The sequence below is a fragment of the Sinocyclocheilus anshuiensis genome, unplaced genomic scaffold (assembly GCF_001515605.1).
Source record: "Sinocyclocheilus anshuiensis isolate Anshui unplaced genomic scaffold, SAMN03320099.WGS_v1.1 scaffold785, whole genome shotgun sequence".
Classification (NCBI taxonomy): Eukaryota; Metazoa; Chordata; class Actinopteri; order Cypriniformes; family Cyprinidae; genus Sinocyclocheilus; species Sinocyclocheilus anshuiensis.
Window position 1 is genome coordinate 608140 of NW_015536502.1, and position 22685 is coordinate 630824.

At 36.3% G+C, this 22685-nt stretch overlaps 1 protein-coding gene across 1 annotated transcript in view; it reads right to left on the reverse strand.

Moving 5' to 3' along the window:
* Window positions 1-480: 480 nt before the first annotated feature.
* The window catches only part of LOC107690276 (receptor-type tyrosine-protein phosphatase N2-like), a 24846-nt gene continuing 2641 nt past the window's right edge, over window positions 481-22685 (reverse strand). Inside the window, exons 2-22 of the mRNA XM_016488565.1 lie at window positions 19378-19491; window positions 19097-19187; window positions 17621-17738; window positions 17019-17328; window positions 16115-16447; window positions 15995-16038; window positions 15358-15680; window positions 14628-14714; window positions 12110-12189; window positions 11935-11999; window positions 11136-11348; window positions 9768-9965; window positions 8295-8442; window positions 8076-8149; window positions 6952-7029; window positions 6606-6725; window positions 5023-5189; window positions 4024-4077; window positions 2448-2512; window positions 2268-2341; window positions 481-2182 (exon numbers count right to left, since the gene is read on the reverse strand). Of these exons, the coding sequence (XP_016344051.1) occupies window positions 2111-2182; window positions 2268-2341; window positions 2448-2512; window positions 4024-4077; window positions 5023-5189; window positions 6606-6725; window positions 6952-7029; window positions 8076-8149; window positions 8295-8442; window positions 9768-9965; window positions 11136-11348; window positions 11935-11999; window positions 12110-12189; window positions 14628-14714; window positions 15358-15680; window positions 15995-16038; window positions 16115-16447; window positions 17019-17328; window positions 17621-17738; window positions 19097-19187; window positions 19378-19491 (2828 nt within the window). The 3' untranslated portion in view covers window positions 481-2110. The remainder of the gene's footprint in view (window positions 2183-2267; window positions 2342-2447; window positions 2513-4023; window positions 4078-5022; window positions 5190-6605; window positions 6726-6951; window positions 7030-8075; window positions 8150-8294; window positions 8443-9767; window positions 9966-11135; window positions 11349-11934; window positions 12000-12109; window positions 12190-14627; window positions 14715-15357; window positions 15681-15994; window positions 16039-16114; window positions 16448-17018; window positions 17329-17620; window positions 17739-19096; window positions 19188-19377; window positions 19492-22685) is intronic.

A 22685-nucleotide genomic window follows, 5' to 3' on the forward strand; every position in this document is an offset into this window, starting at 1 on the left:
CCCGCGCCGTGCTCTGTTGCGTCAGGTCTCGCGGGAGCAGGTCTCTAATCCACTGGCACTTGACTCGACAGTGCGCGAGCTACATCCTTTTTACAATCTCTAGATTAGAAAACACTGCATTCTGTCAGCAATGTAACGCGGCAGTAACGTATAGACACCTCGGCTTGTAACTATACTCGAATTACTATTTTGAAAATTATAACGCTTTAAATTACTCCGTTACTAAAAAAAGTAATCAAATTACAGTAACGCGTTACTAAGTAATGCGTTACTGCCCAACACTGCCTAAACCTAACCTTACAATAATGCAAATACAGTAATTAATTGTTCAGCATCAGCATGACACAATATTGATGTGCCCATGTCCAGTAGGACAATCTGGCCGTGGCTGTATCCCATCTAGACTTAACCAGAAAACACTGCTGCATAAAACGCACATGATGCAATATATAGAAAATACAATAGAAACTTAAATTATGAAAAAAAACAATAAATATCTAATTAATTCATGACAGCATCATGCAGTAACTTGCAGAAATTCTCAAATATAGATTTTTTCCTATCATGAACAAATAAAAACAGTTTGTGCATTTCTACAAGGACAGTCTATGTGGTTAAAGTGTGATCTCTAGTGTTACTGGATCTTCTAAAAAACAGCATCTGCTAAAACTATAAATAAGGTCTTCTGTAACTGATGTTTCCAAAGATGGCTTAGCTGCGCTAGCTTGAAACAACATAAGCTTTCACCAACGTCAAATGCAAAATGAAGTAGTTACATGATTAAGTGTTTTGTTAAACTGTGTGTAAACACATGGTTGAGAATGAATGTGCATATGTGTGTTTAAACACTCAGGACACTCAGGACTTTGTGCTTCACTTCACAGACACATGAAACTTTATTATGGAGCTGCACAGGATCAAAACAGCTTCAGTTATTCAGTTGCAATACACACTGATAGTCTGTTAATGTTGAATTTAAATATCCACAGACTAAACGTAGTCACACAGATGAGCTTGTTAGTAATGATCAATCTTATCACAGGGGTTTTAACAACGATTACTCGTATAGTCAAAACAGACAGGTTAGAGAAACAAACCGGCCCATCACAAAGTCTCTTTTACAGCATATCCGCTAATGAATCTTTGCAGACAGTGCAGGAACAGCCTGCTATAGGTTTACATGTTGATGTAGGAGGTGCTTTTGGGGTCAGGCCACATTAATATCTGTATTAAGAGATGAATTGATACCCACATAGAGCATCAGGATATGCAGAACCTCATTCCCTTATTTGCTTTGATGCTTCTTATTAAAGTGAGTGAATGTTTATTGCTCTTGTGGATGTTTATTGATCTGAACACCTCCTTATACTCATGAAACTTCTTGATAACAGCATGGAGATCAGACACTGTATTTGTAATTTGCCAGAATCACACAATAACAATTTAGTCTTTATTTGTTTACATTTTCTATGCAGAAGTTTTCTGTAAGTTCATAAAGCACAGCTGCACAAGTCTTGCATGCATTTCTACTTGCTATCCACACTTTTTGTGTGCACAGATTACATTTTAACATCAAATGGAAGTGGTAGTACTTCCCAAGAGTTTTAGTCTTATAATAAAGGTTCAAGTCAAGTTAAACATCATGATTTAGTGAGCGTTTCCTTAGCTTGGAAAGGCAGCAATTGTCTCCATGCAAGATGTTTTGGCTTTGTACGAGTCTCTAATGATCAGATAAACAGTAGTTGGCACAACCCATAGAACACAGTTCTAAATCTTAAATAACGAAGCACATACAGATTAGTTTAATAAATTAAGGTCCAATTAACTATATATTTAGAACAGATCTGGCCAGTTTTCTGTGTGATATGCAAAATAAATAGCAATGATGAGAGAGTAATTAAAATCTGGAACAATGACACAGAGAAAAATAAATGAATTTGCTTTTATAATTACACGGAACTAAATCAATACCCAATTCCTAATTACTATTAAATATAGTCCAATCATTTACAGACAAAATAGTTTCTATAGGACATATATCTTCTCAGAAATGGGTTCAGTTTATATACAACCGAGAGGGAGAAAGAGAAAGGTAGGAAGAAAGGAAGTATCACTGTGGCAGGACTTTGAGAATAGCGTTCACCTCTTCAGCTACAGTCGTCAGTGCAAACTCAAACTGATCCTGAGAAAGACACAGACACAGCATGTGTCAGCATGAAAAGAGATTGTGTGTTTCGGTGTATTTGGGGGTATGTGTGTGTATATACCTTGGTCTGAACCATGCCGGGTCTCTGGTCTCTCAGGTGTTCCAGCGTAGCAGCAATATCAATCTCTTTTGCACCTGTAAAGCAAAGCATTTTGTATCAATATTTATACTCACTGTCCACAATGTGAAAAATATTACTGAACACCCACTGATATCTGATAATCAGCTTTTTTGTCTTTACCTTTGGCCATTTTATTCAACACCATGTCAATCAAAATGTACGTCCCAGTCCGTCCAGCACCGTCACTGATGGAAAAAAAGTAAGATTAAAAAAAAAGTAGAAATAATTACATTTAAAAAAAGAGACAAATTACAGACTTACTCACCCTCAGGCCATGTAGATGATGAGTTTGTTTCTTCATGGGCACAGATTTGGAGAGATTTAGCATTACATCACTTGCTCACCAATGGATCCTCTGCAGTGAATGGGTGCCGTCAGAATGAGAGTCCAAACAGCTGCTAAAAACATCACAATAATCCACAAGTAATCCACCCAACTCCAGTCCATCAGTCTGTTGAAGTGAGAAGCTGCGTGTTTGTAAGAAACAAATCCATCATTACAGCCTTTTAACTTTAAAATACCAGTCCAGTCTATACCAATCCATAATCCATAATAGCACTTCCTCTAGTGAAAAACTCCATACCCTGTTGTCACATCAAAATCAACCGACCTATTTGTTTAGAACTGTTTTGGACAGTTTCCACTGGTGCATATTTCACTCCTGATTCAGGCAAGATTACTTTTTCACTGGAAAAAGCAATATTACGGATTATGGACACCTTAATGATGGATTTATTACAAAAACGCAGCATTACGCAAGACGTTAATTGATAGGCTGGAGTGGTGAGGATAACTTGTGGATTATTGTGATGTTTTTATCGGCTTTTTGGACTCTTATTCTGACGGTACCCATTCACTGCAGAGGATCCATTGGTGAGAGTGATGTAATGGTAAATCTCTCAAAATCTGTTCTGATGAAGAAACAAACTCATCTAAATCTTGGATGAAACTGAGTGTGAGTACATTTTCAGCAAATTTTCATTTTTGGGTGAACTGTTCCTTTAATAAACATTGTCTTTTTTACCCTTTACTCAAACTGTAACAACTTGTTCTGCGTCTCATCATGACACCATGGGCAGGGAAAACAGCCAAACATGTTTTCTTCCAACCATCTGTCTTTTGGTAGTTGTGGCCACCACATGACACTACTGCTGCAAACACAGCATTGGCGAGTAGGTGCGTTTTTAGCTATTGTACTCTTAAAACCATGTTTACTAAGCCAAAAGTGCCCTGATTATGGCCTGCTGATTAAAATTTTTGCACTTTGAAGGAGGAACATCTGAGCGTTTGTGTTGAGTTTTAAATTAAAATTGAAAATTGAGTTTATGGTTGTGTTCAGGGCATTTCACTCGTGAATGTTTCCAACATTTCATGGCAACAGAAAATGGCTTTTGCTGGCATTTTTATTTTTATTTTTTTTAATGTTTTAGTAAAACACATTGCTTATTATTATTGTGCATTGTTACACAAATATGAAAATTATTTAACATCCTTCTTGCTTTTGTTAATTTAGTGAACATTTGTGTTGAATACATGATTTATTTACTGTATTTTACTTCATAAAATATTTTTATATAGTTGACAGCAGAGGCTGTTTTGTGGCTTCTCTAACTGGAAGTAATATTACAGCATAAATGTCAAAAACTAAAAACTATATATCAAATATCACATTATTCAAGTGTGTGTTTGTACTTGCCTGCAGTGAACAATGACAGGGCAGGATCTTCCACGGTAGCATTTGTTTACTTTCCTATTGGAAAGAAGTCATACATACAATCATAAACACAGACACACACACACATACACACAGACATATGAAACCTGAAAATAGATTTTAGATGCAGCTAAGCTCTATAGAAAAGGATGAAGTGCTGAGTATCTTTTATGTAATAAAAAAGTACATTAATAAAAAATGAAATACACTACTGTTCAAAAGTTTGGGGTCAGTAAGAAGTTTTTATATATTTTTTTTAAAAGACTCTTATGCTCACTAAGGCATTAAAAGAAGGTTTGACATCAAAATGATTATAAAAACACCAACATTTGAGGATTTAGGGATTAAAGAAGATTAATTACATAGGACAAATCTCACATGTTGTTTGTTTTTCTGTCATGTTGAGGGATTCCATTGTCTTCTACTGACTTTATACTAAGCTAACAATATTTTCCATCCCCAACCCCTGAACCTAACCCTAATGCACACCTATCTGCATTTTTCGATTTTCATTCAAACATTATTCATTATTCTATTAATTAATTTATTAAACACTTCTATTTACTAAGCTGTTTGGTCAGCACAATATAGACAAAACCTGACCCACACGAACATACAGTCATATTAGCTTCAGACATGTTACTGGTTTATGCGTATAAACACTGCTGCTGGGTTTATTCAGATGAGCATTAAAAGAGGACAGGGCCAGGAACAAAATCATAGGTCAGATGTTAGCAGACAGAAAGGTTGAACAGATTTAGGGTGAAGAGAGATAGAGGGATGGGCTGGAATCCCAGGGTGCACTTGGATGCAGAGTCGCAGTTGTCAATGATCACTTTTGTGACTATGCAACTGGAGCCAGTGAACTAGCTGCACGACCACAAAAATGACACTGGCAACCGCTCAGGAGCTGACACACACACACGCGCTTGCACAACACACAGGCAACACATGCACACGCTCATGCTTTCATAGGCGTACCTGCGGAAGTCAAGCAGGGTTTGGCTGGTTTCGGGCGTTTGGTCGTTCAGCCAGGTGTGATAGTGGAACTGCGTGACCGTACGGGTCTCGTTAGTCTGCATGTTCTTCAGGTAAAAACTCCGACCCAGGAAATCATCACACCACACATGCTCAGAAACCAGATTAACCTACACAAACACACATATGAGAAAAAAAGAGTTAATATATCAAACAGCATGACACAGCAGTGAAAATATCCCTACATAGAAAAAAATACAGAAAGCCAAACCCAATGTTGTCATGTTGTTGTTTTGTGTCCTTCCCATTACAGTGTTCTGAATTTGCATTAAACTGCAGTTATTACTATGTGCTACTTTAAAAGGACACTCTACACAAAAATTAAAATCTGAGACATTTTCTCAAAATATCTTCCTTTGTGTTCCACAGAAGAGAAAAAATCATATAGTTCTGAGTGGGAGTAAATGATGACAGAATTTAAATTTTTTTGGTTAACAATAACATTTTGTATTGTAAGTTCTTAATAACCTGAATATTTAAAAGCAAGCAATATAAAACATTAAGCCTGTATAAGGAACCCAGACTCGTGGTGAAAATTGTGCATGCATACATGGCAAAAAATGCCACATTCGTTTAAAAAAATTTATTGGCTTGAAAAAAACTGTAAACAGCAAAATTTAGTGAGCTTACCAGTGGCTTTGCATTTAAGACAACAACCCTAAACCCTGGAATTGAGCCGTTTCCCTCTATTACTGATGCAATAATGTTATTTATATGTTTTACTTATTGATTCTTTAAAATATTCTTTACTTATATATTCATTCGAGTCACATGATTTTTTTATGTTATCTGCCATATTTATGATCATCAGCAGAGCAAAGTAATAGCAGTGAATACATAAATACATGAACAGACCCCCACCCCCACACACACACACACAAACACACACAAATCACTGGATTTAATCCATACCAAGTCCCAGAAAACATTTCTACAGACATTTTTAGCAAGTCAGGATCTGTGCTGACAAATTTATCATTTGCAGACATTTATACTGTGTATATTTAATGCACAATCCATCTCTGTTTATAGCACGAGTATATTGAAATGGATTGTGGAATAAACATTTAGAAATGTCCACAAATATAACATTTGATAGGGTCTGTGCTAACTGGAGATCAATAAAAAGTGCCTTTTCTGGCACCTGATTGGATCAAATTCAATCTCTTTTCATGTGATTTTGTATTCACTGCCATTACTGTGCCCTGCTGATGCTTATAAATATGGTGTATGAGCTCCAAAAGTCACATGACTGATACAGATGAACAATAACTAATTTTTTTTTTATTCAATGTGGAGTTTTAAAGTTCAAAAGTAGTTAAAACTTTGCTGTATCATGTCAAATGCTGGCTGATGTAATGAAATCCTATCAGCAGAGCTGAACAAATGTGTCCAACTATGACAGAAAATGCTTTGTATAAGCTAATTCTTTTGTCAGTATTTACAACCTAACACCAAAACAGCAGAACAAAATCCCGCAAGCAGTTATCCTCACTCTGCGAGGAGGATATTTGCATGTACAGTACCTCATAAATGTTGTAGAGGTTGGAGCCTTCATCGGGCCAATAGTGGTAACACTGCTTCACACCGTTCTCAGTGAGAGGAGTCAACATGACAATCACCACACACCCGCTCTCCCAGACCATCTGCAAGAGAACACACACAACATTATACACACACAGCATGACCATCTGCACGAGAACACACACATTACACAGACACATCCCGTATGCACTCTTCATGACCATCTGCACACACACAGACTCTCCCAGACCTTGTGTTAAGAGATCACACACGAACACACTCCCCAACATGATCTACAAGACTGCCCAAACCATCTATGTAAGCTTACAAACAAATAATGCAGTTTACCTGCCAGAAGTCAGCTACGGTGGAGGGCAGCGGGCCCTGAGTGGCGATGTATGCAGGATTACGAGGGTCATGATCCATCTAAGAGTAAGAAAACAACACAATCAACCCCCTCTGCATTTCATATACTCTGGCTGAATGTGGTTTAAATAATACACATGAGAAAGAGAATTCAAACACAAAGAATGAATTACGGCCACTAATAGTGTCCTTTATTTGCATGCCATGCACTGTCTGCATCGTTATTCCGATTCATTTATGCAAATCAGCTAATGCTGCAAACGTGTTAATACAATCTGTACTGCACACAAGTTGCACCATGCACCATATTGCATGGTTCTGAGTGATAGGTTGATGGCTAAATTTTCTGTAAAATAACATTAACTGTGACAGCAAATAGCACTCAGCAACCAGTTAAGTGTCTTCCTCAAGGGCATAGTGGTGATAAAGCAAGTCTCAGTTTTTTTGTGGTAACTGGTCCACAGACAATTAATCAATGCCTTCTATAAAGTAATTTACTCTAAGTATTTTCTACAGATGCAGTCACCCTGCAGCAAACTGAAGTTGAAGTTTCCTACACCTAATGGTTTATCCAGTATGTGATGTAGTAGTGTTTGCACTCTATATGTGACCCTGGACCACAAAACCAGCCTCGCTGGGGTATATTTGTAGCAATAGCCAAAAAAACATTGTATGGGTCAAAATTATCGATTTTTCTTTTATGCCAAAAATCATTAGGATATTAAGTAAAGATCATGTTCCATGAAGATTTTTTTGTAAATTTCCTACCGTAAATATACCAAAACATAATTTTTGATTAGTAATATGCATTGCTAAGAACTTAATTTGGACAACTTTAAAGGTGATTTTCTCAGTATTTAGATTTTTTTGCACCCTCAGATTCCAGATTTTCAAATAGCTGTATCTCGGCCAAATATTGCCCTATCCTAACAAACCATACATCAATGGAAAGCTTATTTATTCAGCTTTCATATGATGTACAAATCTCAATTTAGAAAAATTGACCCTTATGACTGGTTTTGTGGTCCATGGTCACATATGTAGTGTGCCGTTTGAGCTATAGTTTGTTGCTTTTTGCTGAAGTATTGTATGTAGTTTTGGCTCACGATTGGGCTGGCATTGATGTAGTCCGAGTTGCCTTGATTGTTCTCCAACTTCAGAGTTACTCTGCAATGATCATCTAAATAAAAAACAAACAAACACACATTTTATTGTCAAACCTGAAAAGCTCAATTACATCACAGAAGTTCAATAATACACTACTGGTTACAGTACATGAATAAACAAAGCACCTGAAAGTGGATATGTTTGTGTGTGTGACTCACAGGCTATGACTGTGCTTGCACGGTTTTTCTTGACGTTGCTGTCTCTCTGGCCGATGGTGGTGGCACTGGGCTCAGCCTGGTACGCACACAGAGCCTCCCACTCCGACTCCAAACGATTCTTATTTTTCAGGTGGTCCTCCATATATGCCTATGTGTGTATATAGAGAAACATACAGGATGTTTTTGTGAGTATTGTACAATTATCCAGTGGTTAAAGATAATTCAGTGGTCCCCAATGAAATGGAAACTTACACTACCATGTAAATAGTTTCGGGTCAATATGTTTTTTTTAAAGAAATTAAATAATTTATTTCAGCCAAGTTGTATTGTAATTATATGACTATTGTAATTATATTACACAATATTTAATGCTTTCACTGTTTTTTGATTAAATAAATGCAGCCTTAGTGAGCATAAGAGACTTGTTTCAAACATGAAAAAAAAGACTGACAATAAACTTTTTAAATTAGACATAAACCACTAACAAACAATAACAAACTATTGTTTTTTTACATACCAAATATATCTCTGCATTTTAATTTTCATAAAACATTAATGAACTTCATTGGTCATTCCTTGCTCTAATAACTACTACAAATATGGAATTTTAAATAACAATAATACATTTTTTAAAATAAATTACAAAAATAAAATGTTATGATTTTTAAATAAAAAGTTAATGAAATTTAAACAAGATTTAAAATTACATTGTAACAAATTTTTTACTTAATTTTTAACTTAGGAGTTTCATAATGATACATTCAATGAAAAAAAAAGGTTTTAATTTTTGTGAGTGAAGATATAAGGCATCTCATAAAGGCATCTGTGTTGCATTTTCAAACTTTAAAGGGGTCATATGATGCAATTTAATTTTTTCCTTTCTCTTTGGAGTGTTACAAGCTCTTGGTGCATAAAGAAGATCTGTAAAGTTGCAAAGACTAAAGTCTCAAATCCAAAGAGATATTCTTTATAAAAGTTAAGAGTCAGCCACACCTACCTAAAACGGCTCGTTCGAACACGCCCCCACATATCTACCTCACTATGTGGGAAGATTTGCATAACGCCGCTCAAATGTTCACGCAAAGAAAGAAGGCGTAACTTTTATTCTCGCTGTAGTATTGTTGTTGCCGCTGCCGCCATGTCGTGAAGGCACTGTGTGATTCGTTGTGAAAGCGAAACTACTTTGTTTGGTCTTCCAAAAGAGGACGATATCCGCTTCCAATCACAACGCACTGGATAGCTGGCCAATCAGAGCACACCTCGCTTTTTCAGACCGATAAGCTTTGTAAAAATCGACGCGTTTCAGAAGGCGGGGCATAGAGGAGAAACAATAATGTACAGTATGTGGAAAATAATGTGTTTTTTTAACTTTAAACCGAATAAACACATTTCATTACACCAAATACACAAAATAATGTTCTTTTTAGCAGCATCATATGACCTCTTTAACAGTGTGTTGGTTTATGCAAGTACCAGTATCATGTGACCAGTAGAGATGTCCATGTTGGAGTGGGCAGGCTCTTCGCACCAGGAGGAGGTGCTAGTGCGTGCAGAGGGGCTTGGCAATGGGCCGTCACTCAGCTGAGATGACACACTATTTATACGAGAAGAGTGAATAGGATCCAACTTCTCTACAGGAGGTTTTACTGCCATTCGCTGCCTACACAGTTCCTAGAGAGAGAGATGGAAATCTCATATATCATATATTTTAAATTTGATGAAAAAGACTGTGTTTTATCATGGATCTGTTGCATGGAATATGGTTCCCATAAATATACGAAAGAGTAATTGCACATATGTGCAGTGTTGGGCAAGTTACTCTGAAAATGTAATCAAATTACTGATTACTCCTTTTAAAAGTAATCACGTTACTGTTCTGATTACTTTATTTCAAAAGTAATTAGTAATTAGTTACATTACTAGTTACGTTACTTTTTTCTCCATGAAATTGATGAAATCCCAGTATACACGCTCCTGATACATATTTGTTATTAAAGCATCAACATTCAGAACACTGTATTTTCGTTTTTGTTAATCATTTATATTTTATATTAGTTCATGCTGCTTTTGTGCAATAGATGAATAACCATTTATTTGTTTGAGATATTTTATTTATCTCATTTTATTTTATTTTATTTTATTTTATGTTTAGATATTTCTATTTTGCGGGAGTCCCGTGAATCATTTTATTCTCCCGCATCCCACACACACACGAGTGTCTACCCGCCCGCACCAGCACTCGCCCATCTTGTCCCGCGCCGTGCTCTGTTGCGTCAGGTCTCGCGGGAGCAGGTCTCTAATCCACTGGCACTTGACTCGACAGTGCGCGAGCTACATCCTTTTTACAATTTCTAGATTAGAAAACACTGCATTCTGTCAGCAATGTAATGCGGCAGTAACGTATAGCGACCTCGGCTTGTAACTATACTCGAATTACTATTTTGAAAATTATAACGCGTTAAATTACTCCGTTACTAAAAAGTAAATCAAATTACAGTAACGCATTACTAAGTTATGCGTTACTGCCCAACACTGCATATGTGTTTAGAAGAAAATGTGAAGATATGCTTATAAATATGTAGATGTATGTGTTATGTGCTGCTACTGCTAAGGTGCATAGGCATAGTTTTGTGATGTGATTAGTGTAATTTAATTTTTGTTCTTATTTTAATTATTTGTATGATTTTTGTTATTTTGTACAGATTTGTGGACCCCAGGAAGATTTGCAACCACTTTGTGGAAGTTAATGGGGATCCAAATAAACAATAAACAATATATCAATCAAGGAAATAATCTCAAACAAACAGCCCTGCACACACACACACACACTCTCTTTGGTACCTGGTAGGTAGCAGTGGCGTCAGTGGTGGGGTCAGATCCAAGGTTGGTGAGCTTCTCTTTGAGTTTGTGATGAGAGCGGTGACGCAGACAGTAGATCACGCTGGATGCCAGCAACACTCCAGTTATACAGATGATGGAAATCACAGTCAGAATAAGAAACTTCAGAGACTCGGATCGACTGTACTTAGTGGGAATCTGATTCAGTTTGCTCCTCTTAAAAGAAAGAGAAAGACAAGTTGAAATACATTTATTTCATGTGAAAAAAATTAGAAAGTACATTTATTTTCTGAAGTCTGTGATATATATATATATACAGTATATAGAAGAGGATGCAGTCTATGTCAAAATGTGTTATTATTTTGTTCTTTATTCCTCAGACACTGGCAGAACCCTGTGGAGAACCTTTAGCCATCCTTTTGAAGGTGGCTTAGATCGTATTGTGAACTTGGGTAGCTTTATTTTATGTTTCAAGTGCCTCAAGACCATATGATGTTACTAGGTAAACCATTTGACATCTTCAGCTTTCTTGCAGGACTTATGGGATACATTTTGCAAGATCCTTGAAGAACATTTTTGGGGTTCTCCATATATGGTTCCACCAGTGTGGTGATTTGAGGAACCCTAAATGGTGCGTCAAATTTCCATTTTTACATCGATTTGACAGTTTTTTTACAGTATATTTTAAACATTCATATTACAGAATTGTATTTTATTCCATTTGAATATTAACTTAAAAATGGGAATATCAAACCTTGGCGAGAGATGACAATGAAATGTAATGAAGTGGAAAGAATCTTACATCAGTGACTCCAGCCTCTACAATCTTGACTTTCACTTCTTTCTCTAATTCATCCTTCCGACTGACTGATATAAGAGAAGAATCAGAATTAGTGGATATCTGAACAGAGACATTCATAAAAAAAAAAAAACTAATTTTGTATATCATGGCAATAGTTAACTCTCACTAAACTAACCTGCCATATTAGCCACATCCGCTGTAGTGATGTTCTGAGGATTTGGACGGACCTGAAATGTCACAGCTGGGCTAACAACACTATACAAATACACAAACATACAGCTAATTATTTTGAGTAATCATGTCAGCATCCAAAAAATATTAAATATACCTTATATTAGTGTTTTAACCATATGTCACAGAGTCAGCAGCATCCACAGTACCAGACCCTTACACTCGGTCCACTCGTTCCCAGTCTCCAGAGTTCAAATCACCAGCACTTGACACTGCTCATCAACCACACCCTACTTAAGCCTGCACACTTCAGTTCACCATTGTCTGGCTTCTTCTTTCACTCCTGGACGCTTACCTGACTGACTACCTACCTGCATGCACTTACCTGAGCGATCCACACTTCAGTTGTCCACCTCCTGCTTCAAAATCTGGCTCACAAACACCATTGATCACAAACCTGAAACAGATAAGACTATTATCCACTGACACTACCTCTGCATTGATCTATTTATTTACCCATTACTTACCTGCTATCCACGATTGTCTGCTTCAACTTGCAATAAACCTGTTGCTTGGATATTACCTGTGTTGCATTCTTCTGTTTTATGACAGAAGACCAGACCAACACGCAACAAGAAGCCGTTTTCAGAAAAGTCAGCAATCCTCCAACAGAACCCTATGCAGATTTACTTCAAGCTCTCTGTTCGCCACGGGGCCCCCTCAAGCGCTGCTCCACCAGTTGCACCTCGCTAAGGATGGCCCTGAGTCCAGGTTATGATATGAGCAGCAGAATTCTGAATCAGCTGGAGTTTATGGAGAAGCTTTTGTGGTAAACCAAATAAAAGAGAGTTAATGTAGTCAATGCGAGAGGTGACAACCGAGTGAACAAGAATGGCAGTACTGTGCGGGGTGAGATGAACTCATGTTAAAGAAAATTAAGTTTAAGAAAATTAGCAGAGAACCAAACTTTTATTTTGTTAAGACAGTTGGTAAGACAGATAGGTGGAAGAATGGAGTCAGGCTTTGTAGCTACATAAAGTTGTGTATCATCAGAGTAGAAAAAGATAAAATTAGAAAAGTTATTACCAAGTGGGAGAAGATAAATTAGGAACAATAGAGGACTTAGGACAGAACCTTGGGTGACACCACAGCTAACAGAAAAAGGTTGGGAATGAAATTTTTTTTGTTGTACAGACTGTGTGCGATTGGAAAGGTATCAAGTTAACCACGCGAGAGGAATACCAGACATACCCATAGCAGATAAACAGTTCAACAAAATATTGTGTGAAATGGTGTCAAAAGCTGCACTCAAATCAAGCAGAACAAGAATAGATAAGGACCCACCATCAGCAGCCATTAACAAATCATTAGTTACTCTCACAAGAGCAGTTTCCATGCATAGAGCAAAATCCTGACTGAAAACACTGAATAAATTATTATTACTAAGATGAGCATGGACCTGTGCTGCAACTACTTCTTCAAGAATTTTGGAAATAAAAGGAAGTCATGAAATTGGATGGAATTATCTAAATTATTTGGGTCTGCACCAGGTTTCTGAAGAATTGGGGCTATGGCAGCAATTTTAAAAGATGATGGAACAATGTTGGAGCTAAGGGAGGTATGAATAATAGGGGTCATAAGAGGAGACAGTTCACCATTGTCTGGTCTCGTCATTCAGTCCTGGACGCTTACCTGACTACCTACCTGCATGCACTTACCTGAGCGATCCACCCGCCTCCTGCTTCAAGATCCAGCTCACAAACACCATTGATCCCAAACTTGAAACAGATAAGAAAGTTATCCTCTGACACTACCTCTGCATTGATCTATTTACCCATTACTCACCTGCTATCCACGCTTGTCTGTTCCAACCTGCAATAAACCTGTTGCTTGGATATTACCTGTGTTGCATTCTTTTCTTTTTCATGACACCATAAAACTTATAAATACAATAAATTGCATTTTTAAAAACTGAACAGTCCATTAAACTGTTCATTAAACTAACCCATTAAATTATTCTCAGACCTTTAAAAAAGTCATGATGAAAAGGAAGTAGTAACAGATCTTTTCTTCTGTATTGTGATGTAATGTAAAGAAAAAATGTAGGGTGGGGACTTGATTCTGTCCATCGGTTGTTGATGAACAGAGGCAGATCTGAATGCGAGCTTGCAGCTGTTTGTAAGAAAGGGTAGAGTTTAAGTGAAGTAAAGGAGAAGTCAGGCACCAAAGAAAAGCCTGTTGTTTCACCAGAAGAGCAAGTTATATTTTAATTAAAATATACAAATTAAATTATTTTTAAAAGATAAAACATATACATGGATAAATCATAGAAAAATGGAAAATACAGTCGATTTTCATTTCATGCTGACTGTAACTATGTTTATAAAACTACTACTAAGATTTAAATATGCCTTCCAATATAACCGAACTATATATTTTACTCAACTTCATTTCTAAATTTACCATTATATTCTAAACCTATTCTATAGTGCAAGTTATGAAAATAAAAAATCATGACTCACGAGAGCTCTGAGAAATCCGTCATTTGAATCTTCGCTTTACGAGCCACCATCTCCATCAGATACAAACCCTTATCAGTGGGAAGATTCCTGATCCAGAGAGAAAGAAAATTTTTTTTTTTTTTAAAGAGATCTTAAAAAGCTATTGATTTTAATGCAATAAAAAATTATAATAATGAGTAAAGCACAAAATTATAATACAATATTGGGGACTTTAAGATTATTTTTAATGTTAATTAATACTTTTATTAAGCAAAGATGTATTCAATTGATCAAAAGGTACTGTAAATGCTGTAAATGTATAATGTTGCAAACAATATTTCAAATAAATGCAATTCTTGTTAACTTTCTATTCATCAAACAACCCTGAATCCTTATAAATGTTTATGCACATTAGAATGATTTCTGAAGGATCACGTGACACTGAAGACTGGAGTAATGATGCTGAAAATTCAGCTTTGCCATCACAGGAATAAATTACATTTTAAAATATATTAAAACCTAAAGCAGTTATTTTAAATTGTAATTATATTTTCTATTTCACATTACTGTTTTTACTGTATTCTTTTTATCAAATAAACATAGCCTTGTGTGGGAACTGTCCCCAGTACAGTATTGCTTAAGAACTGACTGAATGCTTTGGCAATATTTTGTGAAGAAACTGGCCAATAAAATTTAACTGAGAGAGAAAGAAAAAGAGGGAGAGAGAAAGCTTCACATGTAAATATCTCACTCTGTATCAGTAATAATGTATCCATAGATGTCATTTTTAGCGTTGCTTTGGACATCCAGCTGAAGATCCTGTACTTTCATGTTCTTGCGGTGTGGTGCAGGGTTGTCCTTCAGCCCAGAGGAGGGCGCTATAGCTGCTGCATGGACCCAGCCTTCTACCTCCTCCACTCTCTCTATGGCCTTTTTCTGCATCCCCACCTCTCTGTGTGTCGTTCGGCTACGAACTGTCTCCACAGACACGCCCTGTCCCTTATCAACAGGCTCTGGTTCTGAGCTGGAGGTTTTATCCAGGTACTCCAGCAGCTTTCCTAAAAAGCCCACATCCTGCTAAAACAGGAAATAAACACAGGTGAATTGTAAATCAATCTTTGAAGGAAAATTCCACATCATATTTATGTTATTTTAATTTATTTAACTGAAATATAATTTATCATTCAATCAATCCCCTACAGGAAAATCTGAAAAGTTACCAATTCTAATGAATAACAATTCTTTCTAGGTAGATTCTACTTTGTCACTAAATTGAACAAATATTTCTTTCGAGGTTTACAGATCTAACATTAAGACTGGCAAGAAAACATTTGTGTTTGTGTATTTGCGTAAAGTATATTTATGGCCTAATACAACCATAGTACTACCTTGTTGTCCATAGTCCTCTTCTCCTCCACTACTGTCTGTCCCTCTGAAAAAGAAACATAATGATCGTTATAAATGCTTGTCTATGTATGAGTGAATGGCTTTGCTTCAGAAGATGTTACCTGTCACAGGCGGGATGGTTTGGACTGCCATTTGAGTGACAGATGAATTTTCCTCATCCTCTTCCCTCTGGTTCTGAGCACTGTCTTCAGGGGTTTGATCCATTGCATAACTCTCAGGATGCTGGTCGTCATATTGCATGTCTTCTGCCTCATCCTCAGAACTCTGCTGTGTCTCCAGGTCTCTAGGCATTTCTCCTTGACCTGCCTGCTGTTTCTCCACCTGCAGAGCGTCTGCGATAAGCACAGCAAGCTTATCCAGTTCTGCTGCCTTCAGACTCTTCACATCCACACTGTGCCTTCCCACATTACGCAGAACTTTCCAGATAAAGGTTTCTGAGAAAAAGTAAAAAAATTTTCACATTAAGATCTGGACAGTAATCAGACAGTAATAATAATGATATCAAATTCAAATCTTTCATAAAACGATTACTATTATTTAAATCAAATAAATGTAGAAAAATATTATAGGTAAAATAAATAAATGTTTTTCTGCGGGGTCAATCTCCAAAGCATTTTTTATTTTATATTTTTATGTTATTTGCTCCACATGCCAAAAAAGATTTTAAAATGACTTACTGCATTATCATGAGGCAACATCATGCAATAGATGGTTGGCTATGAACTGTTTACTTTGTGTCACTAGTGAAATAGCAAAACACCAAATCTCTTCGCATTACACTGGGATAGGAGTATTTGTATTTTTTCTACTAAATTAATTAAAAATTACACACTGAACCATTGAATTGCTCCTCACATAAAGCTATCGTTGGACTGTAATAGTCTAGTCTGTACTTTTTCTATGGTACTGTTTGTTGTTTTATTGTCCTTAGAGAGTATGGAAAAGACAAGCTTTAATATTCTGCACGTGAACACGAGCAAGAAGGAAAAGAAAATAACATCATACCATCCACAGGTGTAAGAGAGTCACTGGCGGAAGACTTTGTTGATCCATCTTTTAAGTAGAGTCGGTCCGTTCTGGATCTGTCCCCCAGATCAGGCTGAGACGGTTTGTTCTTGGAAAGATACTTCTGAAGAGCGGCTGTGAGCAGGTCTGACACCTCTTCCTGCTGGGGAGCTTGTGCTGCATCACTCTGGTATCGGCTGAGGTCAGGGTAGGACTGGGATTTATAGGACACCTCTGGAATGAACTCAGGCGGGGAGGAGTCAGATTCAGGGCGTGGTTCTCTAGAGCGATAATACTGAAGCTCCACCCCCTACACAGGATGAACATACACATTTAGACCATTATCAGCTACTATTATCATTTGAAAATATATATATACTTGTAAATCACACTAGCTGTGCTTGTGCATTTAGCAGATTGTCAATTTTCCTATTCAGTCTGTCATGTTAATAATTTTACATATTGGGCCTAAAGACAAGATTTCTGTTTACTTTAATTTGACAAACAATTCTACTACTGTGTTCGGTCACCACTTGATGCCCAATGTAGATCTCTGACCTAATGCAAAACCAAAAACACAGCCCTAGGATGCACACACTTACCTTGTGTGATGTTTTTGGTAGCAGTCCCAGCTGCTGCAGGTATTTCAGGGTCTTCCTAACCTCAGCCTCGGATGATTTCATTCTCCTGTCTCCAACAGCAGTCCCATAACCCTGTGGCCTTTCAGAAAATAAAGACAAGCCATGACTATAGGAATCCTTTGGCAGGGCTATCACAGGTAATAATCAGAGATAACGTATATTCTCTGTAAAGCTTCTTTGAAACTTTATGTATTGTGAAACTATACAACTATAACTATGAATGTATTGTGAATATGCTGTCTTACCAAGAGGACAGTTTTAATTGATTAGTTGCTCTTATATCAGTAACTTTTACTCAGATAAACTGATATAACTGAACTGAGAATAGACTATAAAAAGCTATAAAATTAATGTGGTGAGTATAGTAGATAATTTGGTTTAGGAGGATTCCCATGAAAAATGTTCATATTAAATTCTCACTTTGACATTTGATTAGTTTTACAGCAAATCTGAGCACAGTGTGAGATTACTGATGTTCTACAACTCTGTTAGAGGCAATCTTTTTTGCGGGAGAAAAGTAGGAGACTTAAGTAAAAGTCTCCATTTTATTTATTTTAAAATATTAACGCCACCATGAAATAAAAATCAACAATTCTAACTTTTTTATCGAATATTGCAGAGTTAATTATAAATGATTTATCTGTGCACATTATTATTATTATTTTATAAATCTATGTGCCCTCATAACCCTTAATAAAAACATTTAGTCTCATTCACTAACCATGCATGAAATCTGCCTATGAACATTTTCTTCCGTACTAAAATTTATTTGAACATTTATGGAAAAATGTAGGAACAACAGTAATCACACATACACAAAAAAAAATGCTGAGTAGCGTTATAAATGTGTTAAGATGAAATTTCATACATACATACATACATAAAAATAAGATGGTGCATTATAGTTTGAGATACAAGGTTTATCTGCATAAATCTCAGATAAGTCAAATAATCTGCATAAATCTCAAGTCAATGTACAGCTGACTAATGAGAGCTCTGTATAAAAGGTTTTTATTGTCTTTGAGCTGGTTTTGAGGATGGTAGCATGCTTGAGGATCTTGCTATTTGTCTCTCAGGCAAGTGAACATCTTTAAAGAGCATGCTATGCTAGATGAAAAGCCATAAAGTTTTTTTCAGTTGTGTGGAAAGCCCTTATATCAGGGGTGTCCAAACTCGGTCCTGGAGGGCCACTGTCCTGCAGAGGTTAGCTACAACCCCAATTAAACACCCCTGCACCAGCTAATCAAGGTCTTAGGCATACTAGAAACTGGCAGCCAGGTGTGTTGAGGCAAGTTGGAGCTAAACTCTGTAGGACAGTGGCCCTCCAGGACCGAGTTTGGACACCCCTGCCTTATATGGAGCTGGTTTGGGCATGGTTTATGCAAATGATTTCTCATTTGTGATGAGAACTAACTGGCAAATGCTAGTGTGCTTTACCTGGGCTCTGGTAATGGTAGGGAAACTTTGCGCAGTTTTGAGAACTCGTTCGATAAAACTTGTTGTGTGACGTCATCTTCCCAAGACAACCCTGCAGGAACAGAATGAAAGCAGAAGATTTCGATATGTGAAAACTTCACACACACTCATCTTACATGAATTGTCACACACACACAGAGCCCCTGATTTGATCCTTGAATTCTGAGGAGCTCTAGGAGTAGCCTTTATAACCATGGTGACAGTGATGTGTGCGGTTGCTATGGTGACATTAATGCACCAACCTCTGTGTGCCAGTTTCTGAAGCAGCGTACGGAATCTCTGTACCGTTGCTGGCGTGACGTCATACGTGTAGACGTCTGTTAGTGGCGCAGCCTCACAGCGGCCGAACATGCCATCTACAGAGAAAATCATATCAACAGCCACTTCAGAATGACAATTTTGTGCACAAGTATACTTCATACTGTGTGTGTGTGTTTAGATCCATTAAGAGTCTCAGCTTATTAGAAACAGTCACTAGGGGCAACTGAGACAGGACCAGCTGGAGTCCCCGTCACCTGCCTGAAAGTAAGGTCACACCGTGTGTGTGTGTGTGTGTGTGCGCACAGAAAATTACATTTGAAAGCTTGAGCATTTAAAGCAACACGTGACAAATGCAGGGCATTATCTGTTGGTGTGAATGATAATATAGTTAACTTTCTTAATGTAAACATGCATTAAAAAGGATTAGTTTTACTTTTTATTTTTAGGAAAATAGCCCTGTTAGCTGACTGATATCACTGAATTAGGTGTCCAGAGGTATCACTCCTCTACAGTTTTTCAGTGATCTCAACAATGTCTCAAATTGTACTCCAATTTGCTACCAAAGTCTGAAATCAAAGGAAAGAGATCTCAGTATGAACTCAAACATTTCTCATCAAATTCATCCACAAACTTTGCTGTCCACATCAGTTTTATAGATCTCTTCTTCTACTGTATATCAGAGGAGAAACATCTAGGAAAAATGTATACTTCAAAGAATTACAAATGAGAGCTCCTGAGGTATAAAAAAAGCAACATCTGAGCAATCACATTTTCCTCTGGGCTGCATGGTGCCTTTGTACCATTGGCATTGCTGTGGTATCTTTGTAGGTGAGGTTTTAGAAGAGGGAGGGCAGAAAAATGTTTAACATCCCTTCAGTTGCTCAATATCCTCATCCTAACAGCTGGGATTTCTTGTTTCTTAATCAAACCAGCTGAGACAGATGGCATAACTCTGCTCAGCCTCATCTCACCTGCATAAAGACCAACAACATCACATAATTATGTTGCTGTTACTGAAATCTGTCATGAAGATGATTATATAACTTTATTGTCAGACAATATCTAAAATTTTTGTTGCTCACTGGTGATGTACTGATGTACTGTATTACCGCAGAGTGTTTGACATTCATACAAATCATTCATAGTAAATTCTGCTCACACAAACCCTCTCACACCAAGTGTCTCAGCAGAACATAGCTATTTCTCAGGATCTGAATGTTGATGAGAGGTATAGCATAATGAATTAAATGTAAAATTAGATTAAATAAGGATTTGATTAAAAAAAAAAAAAAAAAAAAGAAAGAGTAGCAACAGAGCCCTAAGATGTTTATCCACATAATCATTTAGAATTAAACAGCCTGATGGGCATATAGCCTAATGTTCACTTGATTTTTATTACTTAGTTTAAAAATAATAATAAATTACTTGTTTAATCACCCAAATAATCCACATATAAGTATATAAATAGCTCAACATTTTGAAGGTTAATGCACACACACCCCTCCCATTTTCATAAGATGTATGATTGTATTTTGACGCATTCACACAAATAGAGCAAACAGGATGCACCCACACATGACACATATACACATAAACAACGTCATAATGCATGCTTGCCTTTATATTTCTATTAAAACCTCTCTGTTACTATGGAGAGCGGTTTGCGTGCTCAGTTTTGGGGGAGGCAGTGTGAAGCTGCAGCCACTGTTCATCAGAATTATGGTGGACAGACGGTCTCCTCACTGACATCCTCTCAAGTAAATCCACTGACACTCATGACTCATCAACTCAAATTATGAGCCACAGAGGTGAGTTTCCTGTGTAACCATGATGTCACCTTCTGCATGAGGCAACATCTGAGGGCTGAGTGCAGATGCTGGATTGATGGACAGACCATAAAATCTGTTAACACTGAAACGGCATTTTTTAATATGTGCTCTCTGTAACTTCCTGTGGCTGTATCTAATCACTTAGGCTACTTCCTTTTTTTGAATGAGAATTCTTTCCAAAAGTTATACATTTAAAGTGCTTTATTTTATTTTATAGTAAAAACATATCGCCAAATGTTGTATCACTTTAATACAACTGCTACCAGTATATGTTTGGTTTAAATCAAAGATTTACTTTAATACAAAATAGACCAAAGAAAAAATATGGGGGAAAAACAAGGCATTGAAGCATATCTTCTTTTACAATTTATATTTTTGTTTTAAAATTTTTTTTGCATTAAAAAATATATTTGATTAAAAATAATTAAAAATTTTGAAAAATTATTAGAATTTCTGTGTAATTATTTATTATTCTTTTTAAATATAGGACAGTTTGATATAATGCAACATTTTACTTTGCTTTACATTTGGCCCATGATCAAGTTTGGCTCTTCAAAATAAAAAGTTTGGGCACCTCTGGCATAGACAATAAAATAAAATTGATAGAAATAAAACAATAAAAATGGCATAAAGCATAGTTTAAAATGTCACCTGGAAACAAATAAATAAATATAGAATAAACTGGAATTTCACTATTAAATTCATCTATTAAAATAGCATTTTGTGCAACTGTGTTTAACTCAGGTGTTAAATTTGCCCATGTATTAGTTTTATACAATCAATAAATTTGATTTATCTGTAACTGCAATATCAATCTAAATTTACATTACTTTTACATCATTTTAAATGCTTCTGCATTAACTGGCTGTCTTTGAGCTGACAAACCTCAAGCATTGAGTAAATTAAGTATAAATTAGGACATGAAAAATATTTAATTTCATAAGCATGTTTTCATAATTTTTGGCTCACTAGTTGTAGTCACACCAGACATCTAAGTTGTATATATATATATATATATATATATATTTAACCTCTTAAGACCCGAGAAAAGATTTGTAGGAAAAAAATAGTTTTTTTCATGTCTTTACATTGTTTAGAGCATTAAAAAAAAAAAAAAATTTTTTTTAAATGTAATAAATTATATTTCATTCATAAGTTATGCTATGTTATGGACATCGGGACTCAATTAAAAAAAATAAATAAAAAGACATGAATGAACATGCATAGGCAAAAACAATAGATTTTTAAAATCACCAATACATTTTTAGTTTTCAGGATTTTTTTTTTTTTTACCAAACTTTGTATAAAGATGATTCTCAACTATGTTATAACAGAATGATTTGATATACCTTTTTTTTTTATGCAAAATGTGTGTAAATGTCCATAGTAATGTCCTCATATGAAGATGCAGGGTCTCAGGAGGTTAAGTTCGGATTTTGACTTGGCCACTCCAAAACATT